We start from the raw sequence: 21494 nt of genomic DNA, 5'->3' as shown, positions 1-21494 counted from the left end.
GTGCAGGTTGACGAGATGCACATCCTGCCTTGCTTGCCAGATGACTTCTCTGTCGCCAGGATGCATGCCATATAATAATTTAACACATCTGTGGACTTCTCTCTCCCAGACAGCATGAGATGGTTGCGCTAACCAACAGTTAAGGACAAACCTCTGTACTCCTAATCAGCTTAATGCTGGCTTATTCAAAGGCCCTCTTTCAGACAGAGCAGCTGCTGTCAGCCAGTTTGAGTAGAGGGTGTGACTGCTGGCAGAGCTTGCCAATGCAGTGAGACCGGTTGGTGATTAACAAATGTCAGTAGACTTTGGAATCTGGGGAGCCCAGTCTGATGGCTTTGTCCTCTTTTGCTTGCACTGAAGGTCTTCCAGGTGGCTCCGTCATGCACTTTCACCGCCTCCCACCCTTCCCTTCCCTTCTCGTCCTTTCCCTCTCAGATCTGCTCTTCCCTTTTTGCTTCTGTGTGCCCCTGTCTCCTCAGGGCTCAGGGTTGCAGAGCGCTCTGAGATAAAGAAGTTCAGACATGCCTCACATTTTTAGACCCCCTTGTGGAACGTTGCTGGCGGCTTCCGCAAAATGCTTTTGCCGTATTTTGCTCCGCAGAGTGGCGGTGGATGCCGCTTGCTCTGACCTCCGCTTTCTTCGTTTTAGAGAGGGACATCCAGCATTTCTCCGAGAATCTCTTGATGTGAGAGATAATGTCGCCGAGAAATGAAACGACTGCACAAAGTCAGGCTGGCAAGAGCGTGAGATGTTTTCTGCTGAGCCGTGTGGGCAGAGAGCTCGGGTATAGTACTGTACATCTGGCAGATAGATTTCTGTCAGCAGCTCTCCAGCGACAGGCTGCCTGCCTTTGAGGAAGAGGATCAGATCTGTGGGTCCATGTTGTGTGCTGGCTGAACACCTAAGCGCACATAGTCAGCTCCTAAAATGGCTGCCCTTGAAGCTCGGCTCAGAGGAGGATCTGAGCAGCTCAGTCGCTGTCTGTTAGAGCCCCAGCTGACTAGATGAAAGCAGTTACACAATCTCACCCATTAACTTGGTGTGGTGCAGGGACTGACTGCCTGAAAAGACACAGTGAACTCTGAGGCAAATTCTGGTTGTGTACAAGGGTTGTTTTTATTTCTCTCCCACTCTCCTCCCTGGCCATCTCTCTCCCCTCCTTCTCCAACGGGATTCTCTTGATATCCATGTCAAGGAACCCTTCATTAGGAGACAACTTTGTTCAAAACAGCAGTGAACTGCCAAGAGAGCAGGGTGGGGCCACGTGGTGAAGTTGTAACCTGACCCTGAACAACAATGGCTCCCCTGGTTGCTCAGGGACATGCTGGCAGTTTGGCTGGCTCTCGTGGAGGACTCCACTGGCTGGTCAGTTGGGTGTGGGAAGCACGGTAGGATTCCCAACTGTCTCTGGCTGGATCTCATTTGAATTGCAGTGGGAGTGAGAGTGGGGGGACTGAAAACGATAGTGTTACTGAAACTACATTTCACAGATAGCTATCCAACTTAAACCTGACATAATAAATATAAGTAGAATAAGTATAATTCTTTTTTTTCTTCTAGTAGTTCAGTTACACTGGAAGTATTTTTTTTTTCTTCACTTAAAATACTTTATACTAGTTTTTTTTTCTTTTTTTTTCTTTTTTCAATTGTTGTTATTTCAGAATTGAACTCATGAATAGGGTGGTGGGGGGTGTGTGAAAAACCCAATAGCAACAAATGGTTTTTTGGACCTTTCCTAAAATAAGTGTAATTCTCCACTTAACACAGGTTAATATAGGGTGATTGTGTATTGCTTTTTATTTCCCTCTCAGTTCCATACACACACTGTATGCAAGATGGATGTAGCGGGCAGGCCTGAGTGTAAAACTGCTTCCTTGTTGGCTAACGTCCTATAAACCATAGAGATGGTAACCAGTGCTGTGATTGCAGGTAGTTTGTATGGAAGATGCAGACTTGTCTGCAAACACTTGCTTATAAGTTTCACAGAAAATTCACCTTCAAGGTAAAAGCTGTACCTTACTGCTAAAACATTTCCAAAGGCGCAACTTTTACTTTAATAGCGTACAGCTTCCATTTCTGATTTGCATTGTACTCTTCACGTTTCCACTTGGCGCGACCTTTGCAACTGGCTGGCAAGAAAATCTGCATCTTCCACACAGGCAACTGGTGCAACCTGCTACCAAAGCAATTGTGTAGAGGTTTGTGGTGTGGTTTCGTATACCTCTTTGTGAACCAACTTAATATTACCACTGCCAGCAACCACTGACCACTAATTGTGCCCATTGGTCCCTAGTATCCAGGTTACCAGAGGGTCACTGACCAGTCTGTTGGCCTTCGTGAGTGCTACTTTTTCTCGCAACTGGTACTTGTCAGGTAGTTGCATGCAATAATGCCTGTGCAATGAAGGCTTTGATAAATCTTAATATAATATGAACTTTTTGTAAGAAAAACAAAATCTGTATGACTTGAAATGAGAGACTGGGTCTATAAAGTCTGTAAGAGCAGGTTTACAGTCAGACATAGAACTGGATGTCTTTTTGTAACCATGTGTATCGCCCCCTAGTGGCTGTTAATAAAGCAGGTTTAAGGCGCTTCTGCTTTGCCGTAACATTTAAGACCTGAAAGACAGGTCCGTTTTTTGATTTTCTATGGTTTCACATCGTGGAGCGTTTAGTGATCATTTGTAGGCTACTAATGTTGCTTCGGATGTCTTATCTCTGGCTGCTGATATCTACTTTCAGATGAAGTGTCCATGAATGGTTTTTCCATCTGGTGAAGGCACGATTCGACTGTGCTTTATTTTTTAAATTCACGTTGTTCTAAATACTTGGTTAACAGTACTTGTCTTGGTTTTTTTCCAAAGTACATCGCTAGTTGACATGACCTGATTTCGGTGTTTAGTCATCTGTTCCAGACCCACGCCCACAAATTTCAACTGTGGTGTTCTTGGTCTAATTTAGTCGTGTTGTAGACATTTAATGCACTGCAGCATTCAAATGAACAGGCCTAAGCAGATTAATATTTTACTAGTCTATTTGTTTTTATATTGTTTTTTTTGCTTTAAAATTTTTTAGATTCAAGGCTTTAGGTTTATGAGATACTATATATTTTGTGCCAGTCATATATTTTTATTTCTTTCAATGACAAAAAGTACAGCAGTAAGATAGGATTTAGTCATATTCCAGACATCCAAGAACAGTGCAGTGTAGACTATTTTCTTTTATTTATTTATTTTATTAAAACAACAAGGGATCAACAAGGGTCACACTGGAAGTGTGAATCATTAATCTTCTTTGAATATATTCAAAACATTTTGGCCGTCGCCTAATAGAAAACAAATGAATAGTCATTGCAAAGAAGTGGGTCTTGGAAAAGAGGCTTGATTTTCAGCTTGAAAATGTTTTTCCGTTGGTAAGACCAAAAGGGTTACATTTAACTCAATGCATACCAAAGTAGTCTTCCTGGGATGTCAGACACGGGCATACAGTCCATTGTAACCCTGACGTCCATTTGTGAATCGAGCCAGGGAGTAGTGTGGGGAACGTCACTTGTCATTCGTCATTATTAAACTGCAAAGTTGTACAATAAAGACAGGAAAAAAAATTATAAATTGTGCAAAAGAGCACTGTTGTTACAGTCTGGGGCTTCTCACCTCTTCCACTTTTAACAGATTCGAGCAGAAGTGGCGTGCAGTGTACGTAAAGTGTGTTTGTGTTTGGTGTTCATTTGTGTACATACCACTTGTGTGCACAACTTCCCGTGTGTGTGGGGTTTTTTTTTTTCATTTTTTTTTATCCATCCTGCGGACATGCAGTGCTGTAGAAAAACAAAGGGAACTCATCGCACTTCATCAAGCAGGCAGTGAGGAAGGGCCACCTGTGCTTTCAGAGGTGCTTTAATCCATCCTGAAATGTTCCAGGTACTTTTCATGAAACTCTTTTTGGTTTGAAGGTGTAATCATCCTGAAATATAGAAACAGCATGAGGAGCTGCTGTTTGCACAGCAGGGTGTGTCTTGTTCTGTGAAACGGCTCCATGCCGGTTGTGTTGAACAAACCTAAAGACTCCCACACCACAACCTTACTCATCCATACTTGTTAGACATTTGTTGGTTGTGTGTTTTTTGTGTGCCCTGTCCTTGGACACAAGCAGTTTGGTTGGGAAACTTGCCAAAGATGTCAACTTAGGTAAATTCAAATTATACAGTTCCTGTTGAAATCAGGCCACAGAGGTGCTGATTTAGTACCAAAGTAATGTAATGTAACCGTCGATTTGTGGCATAGTTTGCTTTTATTTGCTCACTTATTAAAACTAGTTATTTTTTAATAAGTGAGAAACTGAGATAAACGGTCTGTTTATCTCAGTTTCTCAGCTTTGTCACAAGTTTTCTGTCTTTTGATTTTAGAAATCCTTTCTTTGTCATTTCAGGTTCTGAGATGTTTCATGTTAAGATCTGCTCCACAGATTTTGCGATCATGTTAAAGGACAAAAGCTTCAGCTTGTGTTTTATGAAAGCAGAAGTAGTTCATGGACGAATTCTTCCGTTTTTCCCGTCTACGTGTGCTGACACACAGCCTTTTCTTTGTTAAATCAATTGCTGCCTTTTCAAACACCAAGCACACTTATTCTGGTAGTAAACCTCAGTTTTAACCTTATCTGCCCACAGTATTCAGGCATTTATGGAATGAACCATACTTGTATATTAAAAAAGAATCTCAGATTTTCTGGGGTTATGTGGACCATAACACCATATAGCTCACATATTAGTTACATTTACTGAAAAGATGAACCCACTTTGAAGCTCATCCTAAAAATTGTAACATGTTAGAGAAAAACTTTGCTGTCATTTAATTTGCCGCGTTCAGGAGAAAAAATCAGATTGAATGTGTTTTAATTCTAGAGTAAAGGCTGTAAACTTTGCCCTTTTAACCAGCTCTTCAAAAACCAATGCCAGCTACATGTTTTTTGTAGTTTTGAGGGGGGGGGGGGAAATCACTGCTGGTGATCAGAGAGCCACAATGACAGAGATTTGAAATAACGGCCACGCCGTCAGCTTTCATTTTACTGGCTATGTCCAAACTACAGAGAAGCCCAAAGACATAAAGCCATCATTTCTTAGTTGATTCATTCAATCTTATTTCAGAGCAGTTGATACAATCTGATGGAATAGTCTGCTCTAAATACTGAGCTGTGGAGCTGCTCTCCAGCTGTTGCTTATCCCAAGGTAATAAAAATGGGACAAATCAGCCCATAATCCCTCCTCAGTCCCTCCATTGTTCTTGGAATGATGCTATGCAAAAAAAAAAAAAAAAAAAAAAAGGAACCTTCTTAGTATTCAGAATAACATCGGCGACTGCTGATTTGCCTCTGTGTCATGTTTTGTTTGCTTTGTGTCATCTCCTGTCATTTTAGCGATAGATAATATTTGTATGTGAATTTATGGCGCTTGATCCGTGCGGGTTTTTTATCAAAAGGAGAACAGATTAATTTTTTATTTCTTTGCTTCTTGTGGGGTTTTGGGTTGTTGTTGCTTTGGGTTTTTTTGGGGGGGGTGGGGGGTGTCTTTTTTGGGGTTTGTTTTTTGTTATCTGTACTTGTTTTATTGCAGTTTTTTTGCTTTTTAAAAAATAATAATTCGGTGGCATTTCGATTGATTTTGGTCCTTTAATTGTGTCATTTCAAAGCAGTCCTGAAAGGTGCATTCAAAGGCGGCACTTTATCCAATACATTTCCCCTCACAGTGTAACAGGTGAAAATGGAAAGGAGGTTCTATTAGGTTGAGTCCTTTAAGCTATGAAATTAGGGTTTGCATTTGGAGCATATCTTTTGAGCTGATACACATAAGCATCTGTTCTTTTTTTTTTTTTTTTTTTTTTTTTTTCGTAGTGTTGTTATTTGGTGAAGGTGTGTGTACCTTCCTGCACCTGATTATTCTTTGCTCAAGGAGCAGTAATCATCACTGATAATCATATCAGATCATCACTGAGCTCATTTTTTATGGAACAGCATGTTTAATGCACTGAACAGGGTGATGACAGCCCTGAAGTCTAGGACTGGACTCTCTCTGTATATACTTTCTCTGAGTCTGACAAAATTCGGGCCCTGACCTCACGTGTGAAAGTGTCAGCTCGATTGTTTTATATTACTTTGGCTTTTCTTAAAAAAGGTTCTGTGTCCTCATGATTTTCTCTCTTTGTGTTTTGCAGGTTTCCCTGATTTTCCAGGGAGTTCTCCCCAGTTTTAATAATGGAGGTGTTGCAATGTGATGGCTGTGACTTCCGAGCCGAGTCATACGACGACTTGAAGACTCACATACAGGAAGTGCACACTGTTTTTCTGCAGCCTGCAGATGCAGATGAGTCTGATTCCCTGAAAGATGAAGATGAAGACGAGGAGGAAGAAGAGGACTATGATGATAAAGATGACAAGGATTATACGCCTCCTAAATCTGGAATGAGTATGCCTACCACATTCATTTAGATGTTGCTGTTGTTTTGTTGAGGATTAGGATCATGTCTGTGTCTGTTATAAAGAAGTCTACAAAGTAAGGTGATCATACATTTTACGAAGTTGGGTAATGTAAAGAGTTGTGGATGGACTTTATCAGCAGAAACAACAGAAAGGGAAAGAAATTACAACAAAATAATTTACTGTTTTCCAGCATGTGTCTAATAATCTTTCTCTTTTCTTTCTTTTTCTTTCTTTTTAGGCCCCAACTCTACTGACAGTCCCAACCAAACATCACAAAAGCCAACAGCTGAAACTCATCTGCAGTTTTATCAGTGCAAGTTCTGTGTCCGTTACTTCAGATCAAAGTCTTTCTTAAGAAACCACACCAAAAAGGTGCATAATGTCATAGAGCCAGATTCGGATGCAAGTGTCTCCTCAAAGACTGCAAAGCAGCCCAGCTACACTGTCATAATGCACAGTGACCATTCAAAAGTGTATTCCTGTCAGTATTGCACATATAAGTCCCCAAGGAAAGCACGGATAATGAAACACCAACTAATGTATCACAACAAAGTTCCTTCGGATAGTGCTGGAGATCCCCCGGAGTGCAATGAAAGCGGTGAGAAATCGGACTCTGCTACTGAACTCATGAAGGGAACGTTTGCCTGCGAGTGGTGTGACTATCAGACCAACCAGAAGGACAGCTGGACCAATCATGTGGTGAAGGAGCACAGTGACAAGGTCAAGATAGTTTCCTGCATTGCGGAGGTGGAAGAGCAGGCAAGTGCAAGCTCCCCCAAACCGGATTCTCCCTCCTCTTCCCGTGCTAATGTTAGCGGAAAGGAGGAGTCTGTAGCAAAAACACCAGAAAACACAGGGGAGAAGTCCACCTCAGAGATCTCATCCTTTCAATATGCACAGATAAGTGCAGTTACACCCAACAGCACAGGTTCTTCTATCCTATCCAAGAGGTTTGCATCATCCGATGTCCCCAACAGTGCGATAGCTATGGACACCAACCTACTCAATGAGGAAGACTCGAGGAGCAGCTTAGAGGACGATGACGACGACGAAGAGCTGGGTGATATGGACGATCCCAGCTACACTGGAACCCTGTCCGCAGATGCAAAGCAGCTATTAACAGATGAAGATAATAAATTATTGGAAACTAAAGGAATTCCCTTCAGAAAGTACATGAACCGATTTCAGTGCCCATTCTGCTCCTTCCTCACCATGCACAGGCGGAGCATCTCCCGCCACATTGAAAATATTCACCTGTCTGGAAAAGCCACGGTGTACAAATGCGATGAGTGCCCATTTATTTGCACCAGCCCTCTGAAACTAGGCACACACAAACAGAGCCACAATTTTTCAGATTTAGAAACCTTGGACCTGACAGGTGATAGCCCAGGACCTCAGAATGACAGCGCAGCAGAGCCAGTTAATGAGGGTAACGTGAGTTCTAAAGTCAATGGGAAAAAGACAACCAGCACACCAAATGACCAGCAGAACCCTCACCGCTGCACCCTCTGCAGCTTCTCCACCACCACCCTGAAAGGTCTGAGGGTCCACCAGCAGCATAAGCATTCCTACTGTGATGACCTCGACTCCACTGTCTTTGAAGCCCAGCTGTCTGACCAGCCAGACTCTGAAGTAGATGCTTCTCCAATCTTCCTACAAAAAACCCAGACCCCCATTTTAGGGCTTGCCACCAAAAAGCCCTTAGTAACAGGGAAAAGAGCCAGGAAGTCCATTAATGACTTGCCTTTGGATTTGTCCTCAGTCAAAAAGAGAACCAGAATTGATGAAATTGCCAGTAACCTTCAAAGCAAGATAAGCCAAAGCCAGCAGGACACCGTCATTAATCTGGATGACATGGATGATGAAGACGCGGGAGAAAATCATGCCAGCGCTGATGAGGGGAGAAACAATGAAAACAACTCTGTCTTTGCTTACAACACACAGCAGCTTTATGCAAGAGACTCTGCCAGCTCTAATGAGGGCAGCAGAATAGGGAAAAGAAAAAGCAACCCTAGGTCCAAGCCTAGAAACATCCCCATATCGCTGACTCTCTCGGACGATAGTGAAAATATCTCCGCTGATGCCAGTGACAGTGCTATCCAAGAGAACATGGAATATTCAGAGGATCCTGGAATTACACGCTTCTACTGCAAACACTGTGATTACCACAACAAGTCGGCTCGTAGCGTCAGCACCCATTACCAGAGGATGCACCCTTACATCAAGTTTAGTTTTAAGTACATCCTGGACCCTGAAGACCAGAGTGCAGTCTTCCGCTGCTTAGAGTGCTACATCGAATACACAAATTACAACGATCTGCACCAACACTACATGGACCACCACCCTGAAGCAAGCAATGTGCTCAACTTCAACCAGCCCCATCTCTTATACATGTGCCGGTTTTGTTCGTACACGAGCCCTAACGTGAGGAGCCTAATGCCCCATTACCAAAGAATGCACCCCACCGTGAAAATCAACAACGCCATGATCTTTTCCAGCTATATTGTAGAGCAGTCCCACAAAAGCAGTGAATCACAGACTCTGAGGGAAATACTCAATTCAGGACCGAAAAATTTTAACTCTCCCACTTCGATGCCCAGGTCCACCTCAAGCCCGGTGCAGAAAGCGGTTTCCAAATCCCCTGAAGCTAGCGCTGACCCAGAACCTCTCAAAGAAGGCAGCAATGTTGTCGTCTACGATTGTGACGTGTGCTCCTTTGCAAGCCCCAATATGCACTCTGTTCTGGTCCACTACCAGAAGAAACACCCAGAGCAAAAGGCGTCTTATTTCCGTATACAGAAAACCATGAAGGTCATCTCAGTGGATCAGTCACAGCCTGTAGCCAACTCTTCGTTTAACACCAGCATGTCTTCGACTCCAAAACAATCAAGTGCAGCAGTTTATGGATCAGATGAAGAAATGTATTACTGCAAGCACTGCGTGTACAGCAACAGATCTGTTGTTGGTGTTTTGGTCCATTATCAGAAAAGACACCCGGAGGTGAAAGTGACAGCGAAATACATCAAACATGGCGCTCCTACCCCTGGATTGATGAAGCTCATGGATGAGCTACAGATTGCAGCACCCAAGCAGTTTATGAAGCAGTTTCAAAATAACGGTCACGACGGATCTAATAACTCGAGCCCCAAACCCGGAAGTGGCGAGAAAGGCGAGGATGAGCTGTTCTTTTGCCAGCACTGTGATTACGGCAACCGCACTGTAAAAGGCGTGCTTATTCACTATCAGAAAAAGCACAGGGAGACCAAGGCCAACGCTGACCTTGTGCGCCGCCACACTGCAGTCGTCCGGAGTCAACGTGAGCGAGCGCAGATGGTTCAGTCCAGCGTCGCCTCGTCTGCCGCTGTCCCAGCTCCTCCAGACCCTGAAAACACTACACCTCTGCGTTCCCTGAAGTGCAGGCACTGTTCCTACACATCTCCCTACGTCTATGCTCTGAAGAAGCACCTAAAGAAAGAGCACCCTACTGTGAAAGCCACAGCCATGACAATTTTACACTGGGCTTATCAAGATGGTATCTTGGAGGCTGGCTACCACTGCGAGTGGTGTATTTACTCCCATGCTGAACCCCAGGGTCTGTTGCTCCATTACCAAAGACGCCACCCTGAGCATAATGTTGATTACACATACATGGCCAGCAAGCTGTGGGCTGGGCCTGAGACAACCCAACAGGGAGGCAATGCAGAGACGAAACATTACAAGTGTAGGGACTGTGCCTTTGAGGCTTGCACAATATGGGACATCACCAATCACTATCAGGCGGTCCACCCCTGGGCTATCAAAGGGGACGAATCCGTGCTTTTGGATATAATCAAAGGAAACGGCTCAACTGAAAAAGCCCAACAGCAGGTTTCCAAAGAGCAGACGTCTCTGAATTGCCAGACTGTTGAAGATGACGGCCCGTTGGTTATTGCCACCCCACCTCAAGAAAGCAATCCCCAGCCTCACCACCCACGCCTTTCCATCTCTAACAATCCTTATCAGTGTACTGTATGTCTGTCAGAGTACAACAGTCTGCATGGCCTCCTCACCCACTATGGAAAGAAGCACCCTGGCATGAAAGTGAAAGCTGCAGATTTTGCACAGGAGGCAGACCTCAACCCCAGTTCTGTGTATAAATGTCGCCACTGTCCGTATGTGAACTCCCGGATCCATGGAGTCCTCACCCACTATCAGAAAAGACACCCGTTGGTCAAAGTCACAGCGGAAGACTTTGCAGACGACATAGAGCAAATCACAGAGTTGCACGAAGGGGACGACAAGTTCAAAACTCAAAGGCAGGGCTACGGCGCGTACAGATGCAAAATGTGCCCGTATACACATGGGACTCTGGAGAAACTCAAAATCCATTATGAGAAATATCACAATCAGTCTGCTTCCGACATGTTCTCTCCTTCTCTGACTCATTTTTCTTCTGGTAAAGAAACAGAGCTAGCAGGTGAGTGCAGCGCAAGTCATATATCAAGTGCAGCAAAAGTCCAGGAGGTCAGTGAGTTGGACCTTGCCCTCTCTCAGTTACCCATCAATAAGACAGAAAAACACGCTGTGTTCAAGTGTCAGCTCTGCAAATACTTCTGCTCGACCAGGAAGGGCATCGCTCGCCACTACCGTATCAAGCACAACAACGTCCGTGCTCAGCCGGAGGGTAAAAATAACGTCTTCAAATGTGCTCTGTGCTCATACACAAACCCCATACGCAAAGGCCTGGCAGCACACTACCAGAAGCGGCATGATATCGATGCCTATTACACCCACTGTCTGGCTGCTTCGAAGACTATGAATGAAAAGGTGAACAAAGTGATGGCACCCCCGCCGACTGAAGGGGACAATTCAGAAATGAGCGAAGATTTGCGATTAGCTGTGGAGAGACGGAGGTGCTCTCTTTGCCCCTTCCAGGCCTTCAGCAGGAAGAGCATTGTCTCACACTACATTAAACGCCACCCGGGTGTCTTCCCTAAGAAGCAGCATTCGAGCAAACTCGGCCGCTACTTCACTGTCATTTATGCCAAAGAACCCGAAAAGACTGCCGCGAGTGCATCAGCAGAGGACGATAAGGAAGTGATAGAGGTCCCGCTCGAACCTGAGCAGGATGGAGATGTGGACTGGCTGCCATTCAAGTGTCTGAAATGCTTCAGGTTGTCTTTTAGCACCGGCGAGCTGCTCTCTATGCACTACAACAACCACCACTGCAACGACTTGAAGCGGGACTTTGTGGTATCTCCTGGTCTCTGGGACGAGGATCCCGATTTATATCGGTGTTCTCACTGTGAGCTTAAGTTCCTATATCTCCCCGCTCTTGCTAAACATCTCCTGAAGCACAATGAGGAGTTTCAGAAAAAGGCGATGAGGCACGAGAGAAGGAGGCAGCTCCTCAGCAAGCAGAAAGCCACAGAGCTGCCTGAGAGCAAACAGGAGAAGGTGAGCAAACATAGTCGTCCCGAAATCTCATCAAAGAAAGAATTAAGGCGTAATAGAATTCTCTACCTACCATTAATGTGTGTGATGGCATACTGTGATTTACATGAGAGTCACATACCAATGCTCTACCTGTGTTCTTCATCTTCATGTAAGATGGAAGCTTCCTCCTGTTTTGTTTTTTTTAAACAACCATTTGTGGCATTGTGCTAAAGCTAACGGGTGGCTTTGCCCCTGCACTTCATTGGCAGTAAACGGTAAAAGTAATTGTAGAAGAAGCTACCTTTTAGAAGATGCTATTTTGTGTCTCCTTCCAGGATTGAACCAGAGATCTTTCGCTCATTGAGCCAATTTGCAAGCTGCTAACTGTGCATGATGGGGTGATTTGATGATCTGCCAATTAGTTTCATATTAACTTCATGTTAAATTATAGAACGGTAATATTCTGTAGTTTTTCTTGTGAAAATTGTAAACCAAGACTAAAATAATGCCGTCGTCTGACTGTGGCAGATATGTTGGCTTGTGGAAACCATTCACACAACTCATGTTAAATTAGGTAGTTATGGTGCTTTAATGGTGTGTGTATTTTTGTTATATATTATTAAATAGGACATTTAAAAAAGAAAATCTTTCCTTTTCTGTGCACAGGAGAGTCCTGTAAATAAAACTCCCATCGGATTCAGGTGTAACTTCTGTGTAGAGATACACCCAACCCTCCGAGCCATCTGCAACCACCTTAGGAAGCATGTCCAGTATGGTGAGGTCAAAGAGGGGCATGTCAAGGTAAGAGAAGCTGCTTTTAAAGCTTCTTAAAGTGCTTATAATATATAGTTATATTTCTTGCGTCAAATAAATACTATAGTGTATATTCACTATCCATATCCTATATAAAATAAGTCGTTATTTAAAATGTGTGGCAACAGTAGAAGTAAGTCGTTTGTCAAATATATTAAACAAGTTATTTTACTATTAAGAATATACATTTATCTTGCCTTCTTCTTATTGTTCTCATATTGGGCAGCAGGGCATTAGTGTGCTTTAGGGGTTAGAGATGATGAGCCAAACATCAAATATCTGCAGCATCATATTTATTGTGATGTTATGACTCTTTTAAACCTTTCCTTTTATAAATCGTGACCACATATACAGTGCATGTAATTTATTCCACTGTGCTAATGTGATATCAGTGTAATATCCTCCTAACTATATTTCAAAGGCACATTTTTTTTCCGGTCCCCTGTGCTTCTGTATTATTTTCCATCTCTCATCCTCCTAGCACTGCAGTGATCTGTTTTACTGGACTGGGGTTCTGTTTCCCATTTTGTTTATTACTGACAGAGGCTTCTGGGTAGACAGTCTGTCAGCTACCCCGAGAGAAAACAAGCAGTGCTGTCCCATTGCTGTAGAGAAGCAGGGGGGTTGGAGTGGTGAGCCATAACTTTTAGGGCAGTGGCGGGTAACCATTCGAACATTAGTATTCCAGTGAGGCTGCCAGTGAGGGGAACAGGCCTAAGGACCCAATGCCTCACCCAAATGGAGGCCTGGATCTTCCATCAGACACTCGGTCTCTCTTTATGTGTCTAAGATGCCATTTTTTCCACCAACGAGAGTGATCCAGTGAAAAAGCACTGTATTCGTTTTGGTAACGAGGTCATAGTGTTCAAAGATGGGAGTTAAATTCGAGAACAGTGCTGGTTTCTCAGAGGGGAGCGTGAAGAGCAGACTGACGGTGCATTCAGGGACTGGATGGTAAGGCTGGGGCTGTGGATGCCACATCTTATTTATGGATTCACAAAGTGCAGGGTCAGGTCCTTCCACAGAAAGAATGAGTTTCCTTGAGGCAATAAAAAAGTCATGGTGATCGTCTGCCTGCTCACGATGACTGCTGCAAGCAGCCTGCACTCTGGCAGATGAAGGGAGGGGGGGGAAAGAAATGTTTTTCCAGTTCCTTTCAGTAATTGTTGGTAGAACTGCACGGTTGCAAGATCTTTGTTTTTAGAAAAATTTGTCTCGATTAGTCACCCCGAATAAATGCTTATGGTTGGTTACAGTTATCACACTTGATGCATGAGGCGAGGGGATGGGCTGGAATTTTTCTGTCATATTCTGCTAAATATAAGCCAAGTGCGGTTTCTCTCAACCAACACACTGAAGAGTTTTATGTCTGAGTTAAAGTTAACCAAAGTGCTGATCTTCAGATAACACAGAGAGATGGAAAGAAAAACAGGGGGGGTCAAAGGCAGAGTGTGAGAAACTGTAACTGAGGCCTAACTGACAGTGACTGCATGGATGGAAGCAGAAGTGTTAGGCAGCTGCTTAACTGTCGCCTGTATGCAGATAATGTAGTAAAAAATAACTGTAGGTGCTAGACTTGAAGCGATATTTATATTAAAGCGATCTCTTCATTTCAGCATTCAGCAACCACATGAAAAAAGGTGTTGGCAGATAAAAATCAGCATGAACTGAGAGGTTGCTGAACATCTGAGACCTTTCCTCTTTTTGCATTGCAGCAGGAAGTCAGCGAGGTCCCCCTGATCCTACCTTCCGAGAGCCTAACTAATGGCAACATGGAGGGGGATGAAGCTGCCGAAGTCGACGGCCTGGAGAGACCCGGAGCCACGCCCAAAGATTCTGATGATGCCGCTGTTACCGTGGAGAACCTGGATCCTGAGACGGACGCTGGTGAAGGAAGGGCGGCGGCCTTGGTGGCCGCAGCCAGGGCCGTAGTGTCAGAGGGCCAGCTGAAGCAGCGGCTGGCAGCAGGGGGTCACCCGTGCGCCCAGTGCGATCGAGTCTTCATGTCCATGCAGGGCCTGAGGTCCCATGAGAGGAGCCACTCAGCCATGGCGCTGTTCAGCAAAGAAGACAAATACAGCTGCCAGTACTGCCAGTTTGTCTCGCCCTTCAGACACAAGTAAGTGGGGAGGATCGGGGTTTGTGACTGACACCTTTAACACCGCTTCCACAGTGCTGTCCCTTGTGTGTACTGTGGTACTGTTTTTAAAGAGTAGAGCGCAGTAAATTGACACTTTGGCTGAGGCAAGCACATATTCACCATATTGCTGTGTTATCTGTTGACTCTCCTTTGAACATTTTATCTTTCCTCACTTTCCAGTTCTTTAGATTTTTTGCTTTTCATTAAGATGAAGTTTTAAGATTTAGTGGCTGTTTTGCTTCTGTCTCCTTTTAGAATAGTGCAAAGAAAATCCAAATACGCATTTATATACACATAGGTGCAGATTTTTTAAGACATGGACTTTATTTAAGTGGGGGAATTTACTTGTTACTGCAACACAAGGGACAGGAAGAAAAAATGAATTAGAGTGATATTAGATAAATAAAATTAATTAAAAGTATATCCAGGAATCAGTGCTTTAGTGTGACTTGGATACACCAAACTTTCCAATTTTAGTGTTTTCTTTTTCTTTCCTTTTTTTGTAGAGGAGTATGTGACTATCAAACATTTACAATCTCAAAATATGTGTAAAATTAGAATTTTCTGGCTTTTGATCAGTTTTTCACATCTGTGAATCGATTTTAAAAACATGCCACAATCCCTCTGTAAAAGAAGAAATACGGTCTCTTGCATGCCACCAAAACGAAGCCTGTGTCCGATGTTCAGAATTAGGTTCTGGAAAAGCAAATTGTCACGTATTTAGACAGATAATGGCCACTTGTCGTTAGAAAAATTGCCTTAATGTTAGCCCTTAAGCAGGGGAAGTTTCATAACGATCGCTATGCATGCAGGATGAATGCAAAGACCATTTTCTTTAAGATGTCAGTCCAGCTTTATGGGGAGCTCTTACTTGCAGCTACTTCTTGCTGAGAAGCTTCTTCCTGTTATTTGGCTATTGCTAGTGCTGTTTGGCTAAGTGGCTGGATTAGCAGATGCAGCCTTGAGGAAGTGCGATCAGTGTTAACCTCAGCGATACACATTGTGCACCCTGTGGTATTTGAATGCTCTGACTGTGAAGCAGCATTACTTGGAAATGTTTAGTTTGCGTTAGCAGTCACTTGGCAGGAGGCAGTGAGTCAGACATTAATCTATTAAAAATTACAGTTAAAAACGGATGAGTGGTTTGAACCCTTTGCAGCCCCAGTAAGCGGTGTATATTTAAGCTAAACGCCTCACCAGCCTGTACACCAGCTGCTCTTTAGATCAACTAGATGTTAAAGTCATTTTGTACAGAGCACAGTTTTACACCTTATTCTGTTTACCCTATCACAATCCCTTTGAATCTTCAATCTTCTCCAAGATTTCCTGCCTCCTAGGAGAGAAAGACAAGCATTACAAGCGAGGCAGACACTTTTTTTTTTTTTTTTTTGGTAGCGTGATTTGTTTTATCCATCACAGAGACACAGAGCGAGAGGGGAAAGAGAGTCCTCATCTCCTCTGAGCTCCCAGGTGTAATCCCTCTGTACTGTATGTGCCCTGACCCAGAAAGAAGCCGCATTCCCATGCCACCTAGGAGGCTGGCATTAAAAACACAGCTACCGTCCCCACAGGCACTCACACACTCATTCCCACCAGGGGATTGTGGGTAGATGAGTTCACCCCACGGCTCCTTGTTCTGTAGTCATTGGAAATGTGTGGCTGTTGTTTGCGAGGTAAACAGAATCGAGCGCTTTAGACGCCGCTGAAAAGAAGAAGGGAAAAAACCCCGGCTGTTGAAATCATCAAAGTGGATGCTGTAGAGCTGCTTTCTCTTTCTTTCTCGTACTCCCGTCTTGTCACCGTCTCTCTCTCTTGTCCTCATTTCATCCATTTTTCTCATTTTATCCTCTTATCTCATATCCTCCCTTCTGTGTTTTGCTGTTGTTGTTGTTTTTAACTTCTTTTTTTAAAATTTTGTTTCATTGCCAGTCTGGACCGACATGTGCAGTCTCACCACGGGCACCACAAGCCCTTCAGGTGTAAGCTCTGCCCCTTTAAATCTGCCTACGTGAGCCGCTTGAAGAGCCACCTGCATAAGGCACACACAGGTAAATAAAAAATAACACAAGCAGACACAGAACATTGTCACATACAGCTGTATCTCTGACTAACAAGCTATTCCTAGACCCATATACCTACCAACTTCCTGTTTATCTTCTCCAAAAAGATGTTCTGTGTGATTATCGAGCACAACTCAACTAGTGGGTTAGCCTTAGCAGCATTTTAACCATTCACTAAATCCAGGGATTTAGTTTGAATTCCTATTTTAACACTTAAAGGCCAAGTGAGCATTTGTATTTTTAATATTATGTATTAATTTAATTCTATTATTAACATTTTCTTCATTGGGGAACCTGGCATGCTACAAAAGTGAAGGTTTACTGGCCGTTGTGGCATAATGAGATTATTTTTGTTGTCGAAGGAGCCAGACAGCAGACAGCAATTTGAATTCATGTTAATGCAAATGTGGAAAATCTCCACCTGAGCTATCAAAACACAAGCAAAATGAAGCAACCTTGAAACTGGTGAGGCAGATAAGCTAGTCCTACGGAGGATTTGAATAATACTTTGAAGAAAAATCGCTAAGATGTGCTATATCCGGGATGTCAAATATAAGGCTCGGGGGCCAGAATCTGTCCAGCAAAGACTCCAATCCTGTGAGGCTCTGGAAAATGTGAAATGTATTTTCATATCTTTTATAGGTTTTCCTAATGATAAAGACCTCCACCACATGCATTCACACTACACCAAAATAATCAAAAAATGTATACCGATTCCACCATCAGGCCGGGGTCTTTCTGTGTGGAGTTTGCATGTTCTCCCCGTGTTTGTGTGGGTTCTCTCCGGGTACTCCGGCTTCCTCCCACAGTCCAAAGACATGCACTTAGTGGGGATAGGTTAATTGGTTAATCCAAATTGCCCATCGGTGTGAATGTGAGTGCGAATGGTTGTCGGTCTCTGTGTGTTAGCCCTGCGACAGACTGGCGACCTGTCCAGGGTGTACACCGCCTCTCGCCCTATGACAGCTGGGATAGGCTCCAGCGGACGCGAATGGATGGATGTATACTGATTTAACTTTTTTTCAGTTTGTAATAAGTCAATCTGATCTGTAAAGGTCAGAAATTTTACAGTGGGTCCATAGTTTACAATTTATTTCTTACAGTTTAAGCCCAAAGATTCCTTTAATTTGTTATGGCTGCAAGTGTAGTTAAACCTCTTTACACTGACAGAAAGAGCAGGTTCACTGGTTAAGATCAAAGTCTGACTTCCCCGCTCTAGATCTTTGAGGCAAACCAATGTTTAGTTACATTCAATAAGTGGAATTGTGAAAACAATCAGCATTGAATGTTTCCATTCACACTGCTTTTGTATTGAAGCTACCAGGAATTTATATTGAAGATATTCTTACTAGAAATAGTTCAGTGCTGTGTGGCAAGCCAGTGTTAGAGTTAGATTTGGATCAGGATGCTGCTTCCTTTTAAGATGTTAAGCAAATACATTTAACAGAAGCAGGAAGTACAAGGCTGGAAATCCCCATGGGAACATTCAGAACATCAAAACCAAAAATTATAAAGTAAAGCGTGCACCAGTGTGCAGTTAGATGCTATAATAGAGCATAAAATAATAAAATGGGTCACTGTATTGGGCTTCAATTTGTAAATGAGAGATAAGCTGTGATAACCTCATTGTAACCTTTTGTATTTTATGAAGTACTCTTTTTGTTGGCTGACTAACCTGCGCTGAACGCTTTTTAATGAACCAAGGATTACAGTTTTTATGAGCTCTTCGTTCAGGTGCAAATTCAAACTTTCAAATAGCAATCAAATCAAATTCAAGTCTAAAATATGGGACCAGCTTCAGCATTTTTGCTTGAAGTTTAAGAAGCTTTAATAAACGCTGTAACGCAGGAGGAGCCCTGTTGCCAATAGGTTATTACATTTGCTCCAGATTTCCTCAAAGGGCTTTGTTTGTGGTCGGGGATGTGTTTATCATCACCGCTTTCATTAACAAATGCTCCCTAATTAGCTATCTAGAACCATGTGCAGGTCTTTGCAAGCCTGGTATGTATAATACTTCTGTGTTGATGTAAAAATCAAGTCCAACGCCTCATGATCCTCAATATTCTTCCAGGTGAGCAGCACACATACAAGTGCTTGTCCTGCCCCTTCACTTCTATGACCATCAGCCAGCTGAAGGAGCACTCTCTGAGAGACCACGGTGAAGTCTTGACCCTTCCCAAACTCCGAGCAGCCAACCAGGCTGCGCATGCCACCCTCAGGCCCCCCCGACCGGCCAGTAATCCAGAACAGACTCCCATAGCACCTGATGGTATGAGATCATGCGTAATCTTCATTAAGCATTGTTTTCTTCGGTTTGTCTCTGGGTAAAAGGAACAAATTATAATATTTTATCTAGTGAGATTTATAGGTGCTGGTAAGCAGCATGCTCCTGGCTCACCACAGTCGACTACAGCATTTTCCAGCTTTGAATCTTACATTTAATGAAATTCACTGCAAAGAAGTTATATAGAAAACTGCAGGAGCTCATGTGTAATGGTTTTTTTTTTTATAGTCAAATAGGAGTCAGCATGAAGTAGCTGTCACTGAGGGTGTATGCATTTAACTGTATAACTGGTTGCCAGGGTAATCTCAGGTGTCTATATGGGGTATCATTGGGAAACAACCTCTCACGCCCAATCACTTCTGTCGAAACACACATTTCAGTCACTTGAATGTCACGATCCTCCCATCCCCGAAGTATCAGACATTCTCAATGTATGCTTGGATATGCAGGCAGGAAAGTGCCGTCACATTGAGGGGGAATAGTGTTAATAAAATTAAGCGGGGATGCCTAACAAGCATAGCCATCTGTAGAAGTGAGTCTGGTATTCGTGAGTCATGCATTCGTGTTGGAGAAATGCTTTAATGTAGTACTGTGGCTGTTTAGATTTGACTACGTAAGACACTGTTTTTCCACAGAATATGTTCAGACGGGGACGCGCCGTGACTCTAGGCTGGTGTAGAAGTAAACCCCTTGATGTAATCCCATGTTTGAGGTGTTATAGTGGCTTTGCAGCGGCTGCTTTAGCTTGCAGACTGTTCTTGGCAGCAGCTGTCACCTTGCTGCTGGAGCTGTGGAATCTTCCCTGGAGCTGAAGCGGGGCAGCATTCCTCAATGCACCATCCACCACTGTCAGCTGTGCCCCACCAAGACAAATGAAGCATTGAGAGAGCAGGGCTGACATATTGAATGTCTCTTTACTGAGCCAAACTAGCTACCTTCAGCTGAATGTCTGAAATTCAAACAGAGGGAGTTTGTCTTGTTGGCAGGGTGTCTTGAAAAAGATTTCCATTTGATCGCCCGTTATTAGCGGCAATGTTTACTTGAATTTCTTGGAAAATTCCTCTTAACAGTTGTACCTGGCAGAATTATGAAAATAAAACCAAAAGGTCTTTGAAATCCAGCCTCATCTTCGCTTTTAGCAAAATGGCAGAGCAGGCGTATTAGTTTGATCCACACCATATCTCGGTGACTACTGAACTGCTATACACGCTCATCATCCCCGCAGGATGAATAATTAATAGCTTTAGGAACTCTATAAAGCAAAGGATTAGGTTAAATTTTTCCTGTGCTTTAGTTTATGACCAAATACCTGCAAAGCGAGTGAGTTTCTAAAGGTTTCAGCTGTACTTACAATGTGTGTTAGCTTGCAGGTAACTCCTTTATGACTTCCGTGTTAGCTTTTCCAATTTGAGGCCGACAGCTTGGCAGTTAGTGTAGGCAGCCGCTATCGTAAGGTTTTCTCCTCCTTTCCCTTAACTTTCCCACACAGGTATTCCATCTCTAATGCAGTACAATAAATAGTTTTAGCCCTTAATGAACAATTTAAGAAGCGACGTCCCCACCTAACTACAGAATCTGCTCTTCATCTTCAGTCTCATCTCCATACCTCCTCCACATCGCGGAGAAGATATTACAGGAATTAATCAAGCGTGGCGCTGTTTAATTTAATAGAGCTCTTCCGTCTCCTCTGCCTAAGTCAAAAAATGGATCTCAAGAATTTTGTAACAGCAAAGATTCAAAGAAAAGTTGTTGAGTTTTTTTTTTCCCCCCCATTCCCTGCTTGCTTTCGCCTACTCTTAGTGCTGATGGAGGTATTTTTCGCACGGAGAGATACTCTGTTAGTGTCACTGTAGTTTATTTATTGATGTGTTGGGGGCTCAAACTAGGACGAGAATATGAGCCGGCTCGATGATATTATAGAGGAGGGAAAGAGGCAGGGTACAAAATGACAACAGTCACAGTTACACTTCGGCGGGGGTGTGAGGGACATTTGGTGTAAGCACATCTGAACACCTCTTCTTTACAGAGGCATGAATCATATATGGCCCTTTTATTCAACGTTATGTATTCTTTCTATCCACTTACTGAAGACTTTATTAGGACCACGTACCTTTTCGTATGTGTATCTAAACAGACACTTATTTTCCAGCAGTGTAGTAGCACAATCTTGCTGATACACGTTAGAAGCTTGTGTTGGTGGCATAATTGTCAGTTCCAGACGGGCTGATTTGGTGGTTTGAGTGTTTTCGAAGCTGCTGATCTCATGAGATTTTTACACAGTCTCTAGAGTTCACTACTGAGCACCTCGATG

At 43.4% G+C, this 21494-nt stretch overlaps 1 protein-coding gene across 4 annotated transcripts in view; it reads left to right on the top strand.

Annotated features, from left to right (window-relative positions):
• znf462 (zinc finger protein 462) overlaps positions 1 to 21494 on the top strand; it is a 54156-nt gene that overhangs the window by 20224 nt on the left and 12438 nt on the right. For all 4 annotated transcript variants that reach the window (XM_005720407.1, XM_005720409.1, XM_005720410.1 and 1 more), the window contains exons 2-7: positions 6207 to 6457; positions 6710 to 11907; positions 12553 to 12687; positions 14415 to 14818; positions 16769 to 16887; positions 18971 to 19168. In XM_005720407.1, the coding sequence (XP_005720464.1) occupies positions 6247 to 6457; positions 6710 to 11907; positions 12553 to 12687; positions 14415 to 14818; positions 16769 to 16887; positions 18971 to 19168 (6265 nt within the window). In that variant the 5' untranslated portion in view covers positions 6207 to 6246. The remainder of the gene's footprint in view (positions 1 to 6206; positions 6458 to 6709; positions 11908 to 12552; positions 12688 to 14414; positions 14819 to 16768; positions 16888 to 18970; positions 19169 to 21494) is intronic.

The sequence above is a fragment of the Pundamilia nyererei genome, unplaced genomic scaffold, assembly GCF_000239375.1.
Source record: "Pundamilia nyererei isolate P.nyererei 1_Seehausen unplaced genomic scaffold, PunNye1.0 scaffold00002, whole genome shotgun sequence".
NCBI classification, from domain to species: Eukaryota; Metazoa; Chordata; class Actinopteri; order Cichliformes; family Cichlidae; genus Pundamilia; species Pundamilia nyererei.
Note: the sequence above shows the minus strand (reverse complement) of the source record. Positions and strands in the feature narration are given on the sequence as shown.